Genomic DNA, 12,150 nt, shown 5'->3' on the forward strand with positions numbered 1-12,150 from the left:
GTACCTTACCGGTTTGGTCTCGTTTCCTCTTATAGATCCATTTGCAACTAATAGGTTTTACCCCATCTGGTTGATCTAAAAGTTCCCAGACTGAATTGAAGTACATTGACTCCATTTCAAGATTCATGGCTGTGATTCACAGATCTCTATCTTCATCATTCATTGCCTGTTTATAGGTCAATGCATCCTCAACGCCATCATCAGGTATGATGACTTGAGTTTCTGCGAAACCCAAGTAACGATCAGGTTGAGTTATAACCCTCCCACTACGTCGAGGCATTGTAAACTCTTGAGAAGGATGGGATTGACCAGAAGTGTCATCTCCATCAACAACTCTTGTGAAAGGACCAGCTTGATCAACAACTGTTGTTGTATTATCAGTAGCTTCTTTAGAAATCTCACTTAATATTAGTTTGCTGCAAGGTTGATGATTTCTTACGTGGTCTTCCTCTAAGAATGTAACGTTTGTTGATACAAACACTCTATTTTCTTGAAGGTCATAAAACAAACCGCCTTTCGTCTCTTTGGGGTATCCTACGAATAGACATAATTTTGAACGAAGTTCTAATTTCTTGAGGTTTTGCAACAACACATGTGCTGGACATCCCCAAATTCTGAAGTGACGTAAATTACCTTTACGCCATTTCCATAACTCATAAAGTGTTTCTAAAACACTCTTAGTAAGAACCATGTTCAAAATGTATGTGGCAGTCTCCACTGCATATCCCCAAAACGGATCGGGTAATTGAGCGAAACTCATCATAGACCGTACCATGTCTAAAAAAGTTTTATTTCTCCTTTCTGATACATCATTTTGTTCAGGCATACCAGGGGCTGAGAGTTGGGACTTTATTGCATGTTCTATCATATAGTCCTGAAATCTTAAGTCCATGTACTCTCCTCCTCGATCTAATTGAAGTATTGTAATAGTTTTACCTAATAGATTCTCAACCTCAGTCTTATACTCTCTGAATTTTTAAAGAGCTTCGAACTTGTGACACATTAGGTAAAGATAGTCATACCTTGAATAATCATCAATAAAACTGATGAAATATTCATATCCTCCTCGTGCTTTGACATTCATTGGACCACAGAGATTTGTATGCATGATTTCTAAGGTTTCTTTGGCTCTATAACCTTTTTCGGAAAACGATACAATTGTTTTAATAAACAAGAGATAGATATTAGATTTCTTTTCATTCTTGGAACAAAAAATACATTATCTAATATAATGAATCTATCTCCAAAAAATAACTTTAAATTTCCTACTGATCTTGCTGAGACAACCTCTCCTGTTCCAACCATGAGTGTTATCTCGCCGCCCGCAAGCATTCTCCAGGAGCTAGTTTCCTGGTAAAAAGAACAAATATGATTAGTGGCCCCTGAATCTAGTATCCAAGTTGAGTTATCGTACTCTACTAAACATATTTCTACAACGAGTAAATCATATTTACCTTGTTGTGTCTTTTTAGCTTTCTTCTCTACAAGGTATTTTGGGCAGTTTCTCTTCCAGTGCTCATTTTCGTTGCAATGGAAACATTTTCCTTTATCTGCTTTTTGAGCCTTGTATTTGCGGTTAGTAGGAATCTTATTTTTCCCTTTACCCTTCTTCTTCAACAAAACACTTTTAGAAGTTGAAGGTTCAAACTTATTTTTGGAGGATGATACTCATTGTAATTTCTTGAACATAGCAACATTTGCTTCTCCTGTACGTCCCTTGTTCGTTAAGAGGGACTGATAAGTCTGTAGCTCATTGAGAAGAGCAGTCAAGTTATATTCTATTTCGTTCATCACCACATTTGTGCGGAAAGCTCTTCGGAAGAGACTCCATGATAAAACTGACTTGACTCTTCTCATCAATGACAGCTTCATTTTCTTCTGCCACATTGAAATTGACCATCATGTCCAGGACATGTTCTCTAACTGAGGTCCATTCTTTCATACGACAGTTGTAAATGTATTTTATGGCTTCATGTCGAGCGGAGAAGGACGGTTGTCCAAACATCCCTTTTAGAGATTCCATAATCTCTTTAGCAGTACCCATAACATCGTGTTTCTTAGCCAAAACATCAGATATACTGGCTAGAATATACACTCGGGCTTTGTCATTTCCCTTTATCCATCTGTCATACGCATCTCGAACTGTTTGGTTTGCATTTGAGCTGGGTTTTGGAGGACATTCCTCAGATAAAACAAACCTTAAATCATCAATTACCAGTATTGTGTTCAGGTTTGATTCCTCAAAAGCGAGTAATTGTACTATTGAGTTTGTCATGCTGAGATATAAAGAAAATTCTATTCGTGATTTGACTTAATGCTGTTTAATCCAATCAGTTTTAGCAAATGTAATAATGTACCAAAAAAAAATTATTAATTTGCAACGATACTTTAGTGAGTTAGAGCAACTGCTACCGAGGGGCAGTCAATAACTCATTCACCAAACGAAGACATTCTTGACTTAAACACTGACTCTTAGTAATTCTTCGCAAGTGTGACCCACCAATTTCAGGCCTCATAGATCGGCCCAACAATGCTATTGAATGAAAAAGCCAAAGTTGGGAATGGCCCTAAGAAATAGTATCCATTTCTGGAGTTTGCGTTGTTTCGACTCCCATGTTACGACCCTCCGAATGGGTAGTTGCTCTAGGGCAACATGTAGGCGGAACATGAGAATCTCACGGTGCAACCTAGTGGTGGAGACCATAGGACGTGTTGATATACTTCCTTCTTCCACTTACTATAAGTACTTTCTCTATTCACCTTGTTATTGGCTCATGCAAATACCTTCCGAATGGAGGACGCTCCCAGGGCGACACGAGGCCGAGCATGAATCTCACGGTGTGAATTTTTCAGAGAGCGTGAAAAGGAAAACGATGTATCTCATATACTTTTTTCCTCCCACTAAGTATTTTAAACGGTTGGGTATACTCATTACTTAGGTATATTTCGGCTAATTAAATATAACCTAAGTCTAGGTAATTTTTCCAGAACTTACATCACTCAAGCATGCTCATAAAACTGGGCTAACTAAGCTCAAGTGCTTCTTCTTAGTATCTGTTAAAAGAATGTGTCATATTGGTGCAGGAATCACATTCTCCACCAAACCCAGTACTAAAGAAGTTTTCCATGAGCATTGCCCAATGATCACAGTACCTATCAAATTTCAGTATTTCAGTATTTCGATAAAAGGAAATTTCAGTAATTCAACAAAAACAGGCATTTCTTTGATTTTACCATTTTGATTATTTATTATTATTGTTTTTTTTCCCACGAAGCCGAGAAAAAGACGAATGGAGTGCCAATAAGTAAAGTAAGAAAAAAAATGGTCGCCTTTTGAGCGTCGGGTGTCCTTTAGTCACTCCGGCCCCGTTGGTCTCCATATTCAGAGCTGGTAAACGGCGAAAGGTTGTGGCAGTGAGTCTTCGTCTCCTGTGTGGGTATCATACTGCAGCGGAGTTAATCGCCGTCGTCGTGGTTCTCTCGATTTGGGGGCTGAAAACACCTTAAACTGGTTTTCCGCATCTCCGCCGAGGGCATTTCTTCCGGGTGACTTGGAACAACAATTGGCTGGTGGCTGATGCTCTCAGTGTTGAAGACTGTTCGGAAATGATCATAGATTTATAACTAAAGAATACATTTTCATTAACATGATTTCTTGTGGGAGCTCGGAGCAAACCCATGATATTATGTTCAAAGTTGACAAATATCATATAACATTATAGAGATTCGTGATTAGTTACATGGTATCAAACTATGAACTTAACTTAGGTATGTCGAACGAAAAAGTTGTAAGCCTAAAAATCGTAGTTAAAAGTGTCGAACAAATTTCGTATTTTGTTCAAGGTCTCCGAAGAAAGAAGTCGAGTCTCGATTAAAGGGAGTTTCTTTTAGAAATCCATCGACTTAAGGGGAGGCACAATGGTGTATTTTGTTCGAGGGAGGCTCTATGGTGTATTTTGTTCGAGGGGAGTCTCTATGATCATAGGTAATCTATAGGCTTCAAATGTGGCTCTATGTGGTGTACTTAATGAGAGGGGAGACTCTATGATCATGAGTTTATAAGTAAGGAAGTCAAAACACAGCAACAAGAGTTTATGCTCTAGACAATATAATACTATTGTAGACAATATCGTAGTTTTATTTCAATAAATAAATTCATGATTCTCTCACAAACTTTATTAATATTCATAAAAATTTTAAAACCAAATCTCTTCATACCACCCAAGAATCATAAGGCTTTTCCCCAATATAGTTGCCTGGAGGATCATAATTGCAAACAACAAACTGAGAATTAGCCTTGCAAGGCACTCTAGCACATCCAAGCCGCACCGAGCTCCGCCACACCATCTGAGTGTAGTGCCCACATTCACCACCCACGCATTTATTCGATGCATGATCATACAGCGGCTTCTCGTTCGCCCACAGCTTCACTGCATCCGCCCCGGTGAACTCAGGGTAGTAGCCCGCGGCTATGTTTTCCCCGTACGACCCGGTTGAGTGAATCATGGCGCAGTCACCCTTTCTTTTTTCTGCATAGGCTTGAGCGTACGCGGCCACGGTGTTGCTCCATTGCATGGGCCCGACGCCGACATCGGCTCGAGCTCGGTTGTGAAGCGCGAGGTAGTCACCGGGGGCGTTTTGAGCTTTGGTTAGGGCGAGGAGGAAAATGAAAGTGACCAGGAAAGCGGCCATGATCCGAAGGGTTTGAGTCCACATAATTCCGATGAGAGATGAGATGAAGATTGAGAATGAGGGAATGATTTATATAGAGATGGAAAACTTAATATGGAATGTGATGGGTAAAACCATGAATTATGAACTAATTATGTCATGCTTGGGAATTCAAAGAGAATAAATTCATTCTCGCTTCCATGTTTAATTACGAGCTAGATTTTTGTTTGGATTAGCTTCAAATAAATGAAAATTTTCTAGATTTAGCTAGTTTATGATTTTTTTTTTAGGATTAATGAAACTTAATCCACCGGATTATGGTTAATCTTAAAAGATACATTTTTACTTGTAGGTATATATTTATTGTTTTATTTAGTTTCATAATTTTATTTATTTATTCTCCTCCAATTTTTTAAAATATGTATTAAAATTGAATTGGTTAATTAAATGTTCAAAAATAAATAAATAATGTTAATATTTTATTAAAATTTTGAGTAAACGAAATGAACTAATTTAACCTAAAATTTTTATAACCTATTTAGATTGGGTTTATTATATAAAAAGAATTTTAGATTAAAAATATTTACTACTAATTGAGTTGTGAATTTTTGTATTTCTTTTTCCTTTTTCTAAAAGTAACATATAGTCATGGATGAAATAAAACCTTCTACCTCTCGAGTAATAGTATATTTTAATTACTATTGACTTATGTGCAGCAGAGGTAATTGCCGTCGTGGGTCTCCCGATTTCGATGCCGAAACATCGTGACTGGTTTTTCGCATCTCCGCCGCGGGCATTTATTCTCGTTGACTTCAAACGACATTTGACAGCTATTCTGGGAGCTATTCTCCGTGTGTAAAATTGTTAAGAGAATGATCATGAATCTATAAGCAAGGAATAATCTCACAGGACAACAAGCAGAAAGTACTTAATCTCAAACTAGACAGTATCATATCAGTGTAGAGATGGATGGTTCCTAAAACATGGTAATTCTCCATTTATTTTTGCAGTATTAATAAGAAAGCACTTAATATCATACCATTAGGAAGATATTGTCCACTTTGAGTTCACCTCAATGGACCCATGATCGTTCCCTAAATTCGCCGAGTTGGACTTTCATCCAACACTTCCCCTCGACTTCTTTTCTTTTTCTTTTTTCTTTTGGAGTTCTTTGTTTGACATTTGAGAATTCTATTGACATGGTTAAGTTTAGGGCATGGCTCTGATACCATGTTAGACGAACACGACTCTCCACAATGGTATGATATTGTCCACTTTGAACATAAGTTCTCATCGCTTTGCTTTGCGCTTCCAAAAAGGCCTCACCCCGATGGAGATAGTATTTTCTGATTATGAACCCACGATCATTCCCTAAATTAGCTGAGGTGGGACATTCATCCAACAAAGATCATACCATTGTGGAGACGAGTGATTTCTAAATCTCGGTAATTCTCCATTTATTTATGCAATTTTGGATAGAAAAGAGGACAATATCGTACCATTGTGAAGAAATGATTTCTAAAACTCGTTAATTTTCTCCATTTATTTTTGCAATTTTGGGAAGAAAACTAGACAATATCATAAAATTGTAGAAATTCATGATTGCATTCATTCTCCATTTAGGGGAGAAAAGTATACAATATGATATTATTGTGGAGATTCCCCAATATACAAAGAAGAACCATAAGGCTTTTCCCCAATCTAGTTACTAGGAGGATCATAATTGCAAACAACAAACTGAGAATTAGCCTTGCAGGGCACTCTAGCACATCCAAGCTGCAACGAGCTCCTTCACACTATCTGAGTGTAGTGCCCACTGATGGTGCTAATATAACACATGCGGAAGCAATTTGAATCTTTGACACTTTTAGAACATCAATTATAGTAAATAACTAGCATGTTCATAAGTATTAAAACTTAATGAATTTGAATACTAACCTTTTGTAGTTCAAATTCTTTTTTCCTCACGAACCGGTTTCGATCCAACACTAGTGTCTTCTCCACTAACCTTCGTCCTTAGAACAGAATTGTTGAATCTGGTGAATGACTAAACTTGGGAGGGATTTAGCATATATGAAGAGAGACTCTACATATAGTTCAAGTAATCATACTATAGTCAAAGTGTTCTTAGTTTATTGGATTTAGATTAATGATCGTAAAGTTCACTTTATTCAATAACAATCTTTACTGAATAAACATCAGTAATAACTTTATTGAAAATAGAATATGTCTTTGTTTACAAACTATGAGTTTTAGGACATAAAACCCAACAAACACCCACTTGGACTAAAACTCCAGTGGGGTTTTATAACGTTGAGTAGAGAGAGACATAAATACAATAAACTAGGGCATCACATACTCATGCCTTTTCTCCCACTTGCCCTAGATTACATAACTCGTAGTCCTAGACTCACTAGGTGCCCTTCAAACACTTTAGCCGTGAGAGGCTTTGTAAATGGATCAGCAATGTTGTGCTCCGAAACTATTTGTGTGACGATCACATCTCCTCATTGCACAATCTCCCTTATGAGATGATATTTGCACTCAATATGTTTTCCTCGCTTGTATCTTCTTGGTTCTTTCGAATTTGCAACTGCTCCACTGTTATCACAATAAAGAGTGACGGGAAGATGCATATTTGGAACGACTTCCAAATCAGTTAAGAACTTTCTAAGCCATACAGATTCTTTCGCAGCTTAACAAGCAGCAACATACTCAACCTCCATGGTGGAATCAGAAATGCAACCTTGCTTTATGCTTCGCCATATTATTGCTCCTTCGTTCAAAGTGAAGACAGATCCTGATGTCGATTTCCTCGAATCTACATCAGTCTAAAAATCTGAGTTAGTGTACCGTGTAAGGATCAGATCCTTAGCACCGTACATTAGCATAGTGTACCGTGTAAGGATCAGATCCTTAGCACCGTACATTAGCATATAGTCCCTCGTTCTCCTAAGATACTTGATTATATTCTTAACGGCAGTCCAATGAGCACGTCCTGGATTGGACTGATATCTGCTGACAATTCCCACAACATAGCATATGTCAGGTTGGGTACATAGCATGGCATACATCAAACTACCGACTGCTGATGCATAGGGAATGTGTTTCATATCCTCAATTTCTTAAGGTGTCTTAGGACTTTGATCCTTCAACAAATGAACTCCATGCCTGAAAGGTAATAATCCTTTCTTGGAGTTCTACATCTTATATCGAATCAACATTTTGTCGATATACGATGCCTGAGACAATGCTAGTGTTTTGTTCTTACGATTCCGAACAATTTGGATTCCAAGAACAAACTGAGCCTCTCCCAAATCTTTCATTTGGAATTGTGTCGCTAGCCAATGCTTAATGTCAGTCAGAAATCCCACATCTTTCCCAATGAGTAGAATATCGTCAACGTACAACACTAGGAAAGCTATTTGACAATCCTTTTATAAACACAAGGTTCGTCAACATTCTGTTTAAAGCCATAAGATTTGATCGCGGTATCAAACTTTATATTCCAGGATCGAGATGCTTGCTTCAACCCATAAATGGATCTTTTAAGCTTGCAAACCCTATGTTTGTGATCCTGTTCAATAAACCCATTTGGTAGATCCATATAGATACTCTCTTCAAGATTTCCGTTTAGAAAGACTGTCTTATCATCCATTTGCCAAATTTCATAATCATAAAATGTGGCAATAGACAAGAGTATTCTAATCAATTTAAGCATAGCAACAGGAGAGAAGGTTTCTTCATAGTCCACCCCCTCTCTTTGGGTATAACCCTTTTCTACAAGACGAGCTTTACAGGTTGGTACCTTACCGGTTTGGTCTCGTTTCCTCTTATAGATCCATTTGCAACTAATAGGTTTTACCCCATCTGGTTGATCTACAAGTTCCCAGACTGAATTGAAGTACATTGACTCCATTTCAAGATTCATGGCTTTGATCCACTGATCTCTATCTTCATCATTCATTGCCTGTTTATAGGTCAATGCATCCTCAACGCCATCATCAGGTATGATGACTTGAGTTTCTGCGAAACCCAAGTAACGATCAGGTTGAGTTATAACCCTCCCACTACGTCGAGGCATTGTCAACTCTTGAGAAGGATGGGATTGACCAGAAGTGTCATCTCCATCAACAACTGTTGTTGAAGGACCAGCTTGATCAACAACTGTTGTTGTATTATCAGTAGCTTCTTTAGAAATCTCACTTAATATTAGTTTGCTGCAAGGTTGATGATTTCTTACGTGGTCTTCCTCTAAGAATGTAGCGTTTGTTGATACAAACACTCTATTTTCTTGAAGGTCATAAAACAAACCACCTTTCGTCTCTTTGGGGTATCCTACGAATAGACATAATTTTGAACGAAGTTCTAATTTCTTGAGGTTTTGCAACAACACATGTGCTGGACATCCCCAAATTCTGAAGTGACGTAAATTACCTTTACGCCATTTCCATAACTCATAAAGTGTTTCTAAAACACTCTTAGTAGGAACCATGTTCAAAATGTATGTGGCAGTCTCCACTGCATATCCCCAAAACGGATCGGGTAATTGAGCGAAACTCATCATAGACCGTACCATGTCTAAAAAAGTTTTATTTCTCCTTTCTGATACATCATTTTGTTCAGGCATACCAGGGGCTGAGAGTTGGGACTTTATTCCATGTTCTATCATATAGTCCTGAAATCTTAAGTCCATGTACTCTCCTCCTCGATCTAATCGAAGTATTTTAATAGTTTTACCTAATAGATTCTCAACCTCAGTCTTATACTCTCTGAATTTTTAAAGAGCTTCGAACTTGTGACACATTAGGTAAAGATAGTCATACCTTGAATAATCATCAATAAAACTGATGAAATATTCATATCCTCCTCGTGCTTTGACATTCATTGGACCACAGAGATTTGTATGCATGAGTTCTAAGGTTTCTTTGGCTCTATAACCTTTTTCCGAAAACGATCGTTTAGTCATTTTACCCTCAAGACAAGACTCACATGGAGGTAAAGAGTTGTCTTCTAACTTATTTAGAAGTCCTCTTTTAACCGATCTCTCAATCCTATTGAGATTAATGTGGCCTAGTCTTAAATGCCAAAGGTAGGTATTAGGAGAAATCTTTTGTCGTTTATTTTGAGTTTCAACTATTTTAAACATCTCGGTATTTAAAATAGCTTTTGTTATGCTCAGTTTTGACATATATGAGTTGTTTTCTAGTTTTGCAGAACAAATATGAATGCCTCTTTTGCAAATGAACATTTCATTGATTTCAAAAGATACTTTATACAATTGTTTTAATAAACAAGAGATAGATATTAGATTTCTTTTCATTCTTGGAACAAAAAATACATTATCTAATATAATGAATCTATCTCCAAAAAATAACTTTAAATTTCCTACTGATCTTGCTGAGACAACCTCTCCTGTTCCAACCATGAGTGTTATCTCGCCGTCCGCAAGCATTCTCCAGGAGCTAGTTTCCTGGTAAAAAGAACATATATAATTAGTGGCCCCTGAATCTAGTATCCAAGTTGAGTTATCATACTCTGCTAAACATATTTCTACAACGAGTAAATCATATTTACCTTGTTGTGTCTTTTTAGCTTTCTTCTCTACAAGGTATTTTGGGCAGTTTCTCTTCCAGTGCTCATTTTCGTTGCAATGGAAATATTTTCCTTTATCTGCCTTTTGAGCCTTGTATTTGCGGTTAGTAGGAATCTTATTTTTCCCTTTACCCTTCTTCTTCATCAAAACACTTTTAGAAGTTGAAGGTTCAAACTTATTTTTTGAGGATGATACTCATTGTAATTTCTTGAACATAGCAACATTTGCTTCTCCTGTACGTCCCTTGTTCGTTAAGAGGGACTGATAAGTCTGTAGCTCATTGAGAAGAGCAGTCAAGTTATATTCTATTTTGTTCATCACCACATTTGTGCGGAAAGCTCTTCGGAAGAGACTCCATGATAAAACTGACTTGACTCTTCTCATCAATGACAGCTTCATTTTCTTCTGCCACATTGAAATGGACCATCATGTCCAGGACATGTTCTCTAACTGAGGTCCATTCTTTCATACGACAGTTGTAAATGTATTTTATGGCTTCATGTCGAGTGGAGAAGGACGGTTGTCCAAACATCCCTTTTAGAGATTCCATAATCTCTTTAGCAGTACCCATAACATCGTGTTTCTTAGCCAAAACATAAGATATACTGGCTAGAATGTACACTCGGGCTTTGTCATTTGCCTTTATCCATCTGTCATACGCATCCCAAACTGTTCGGTTTGCATTTAAGTTGGGTTTTGGAGGACATTCCTCAGTTAAAACAAACCTTAAATCATCAATTACCAGTATTGTGTTCAGGTTTGATTTCTCAAAAGCGAGTAATTGTACTATTGAGTTTGTCATGCTGAGATATAAAGAAAATTCTATCAGTGATTTGACTTAATGCTGTTTAATCCAATCAGTTTTAGCAAATGTAATAATGTACCAAAAAAATTATTAATTTGCAACGATACTTTAGTGAGTTAGAGCAACTGCTACCGAGGGGCAGTCAATCACTCATTCACCAAACGAAGACATTCTTGACTTAAACACTGACTCTTAGTAATTCTTCGCAAGTGTGACCCACCAATTTCAGGCCTCATAGATCGGTCCCAACAATGCTATTGAATGAAAAAGCCAAAGTTGGGAATGGCCCTAAGAAATAGTATCCATTTCTGGAGTTTGCGTTGTTTCGACTCCCATGTTACGACCCTCCGAATGGGTAGTTGCTCTAGGGCAACATGCAGGCGGAACATGAGAATCTCACGGTGCAACCTAGTGGTGGAGACCATAGGACGTGTTAGTATACTTCCTTCTTCCACTTACTATAAGTACTTTCTCTATTCACCTTGTTATTGACTCATGCAAATACCTTCCAAATGGAGGACGCTCCCAGGGCGACACGAGGCCGAGCATGAATCTCACGGTGTGAATTTTTCAGAGAGCGTGAAAAGGAAAACGATGTATCTCATATACTTTTTTCCTCCCACTAAGTATTTTAAACGGTTGGGTATACTCATTACTTAGGTATATTTCGGCTAATTAAATATAACCTAAGTCTAGGTAATTTTTCCAGAACTTACATCACTCAAGCATGCTCATAAAACTGGGCTAACTAAGCTCAAGTATTGGTCCGATCTCCCACTAAGTAGTAGGTGTTCCGTAAACCGTCAACTTAAGTACCTCCAGCCTTAGTCAAGATCGTGCCAGGTGAGCTTTCTTGTAAGCAAAATTTTACAAGACATCGACCTATTTTAACTATTAAAATTGGTTGTGCTTGGTTCTTAACCTTAAGCGAGCATGCACTTATCTTCATTATAGATTTTAACGTCTATCTCGTTTTATGACGTTGAAAATAACCTATAAAAGGCATCTAACATGCTTTATATAACAATTATATAATCATCACATACTCTTGCCTTTTCTCCCACTTGCCCTAGATTAC

At 37.6% G+C, this 12,150-nt stretch overlaps 1 protein-coding gene across 1 annotated transcript; it reads right to left on the bottom strand.

Moving 5' to 3' along the window:
* Positions 1 to 4,212: 4,212 nt before the first annotated feature.
* LOC111473371 (basic form of pathogenesis-related protein 1-like) lies at positions 4,213 to 4,692 on the bottom strand. The gene has a single exon (XM_023118914.1). It carries the CDS (start codon positions 4,690 to 4,692, stop codon positions 4,213 to 4,215), a length of 480 nt encoding a protein of 159 aa, XP_022974682.1.
* Between the last annotated feature and the right edge of the window lie 7,458 nt (positions 4,693 to 12,150).

The sequence above is a fragment of the Cucurbita maxima genome, unplaced genomic scaffold (genome assembly GCF_002738345.1).
Source record: "Cucurbita maxima cultivar Rimu unplaced genomic scaffold, Cmax_1.0 Cma_Scf00117, whole genome shotgun sequence".
In the NCBI taxonomy this organism is placed as follows: Eukaryota; Viridiplantae; Streptophyta; class Magnoliopsida; order Cucurbitales; family Cucurbitaceae; genus Cucurbita; species Cucurbita maxima.

Bases quoted from the DNA above. Each gene is read 5' to 3' on its own strand.
- LOC111473371 (XM_023118914.1), bottom strand. From the start codon at position 4,692: ATGGCCGCTTTCCTGGTCACTTTCATTTTCCTCCTCGCCCTAACCAAA.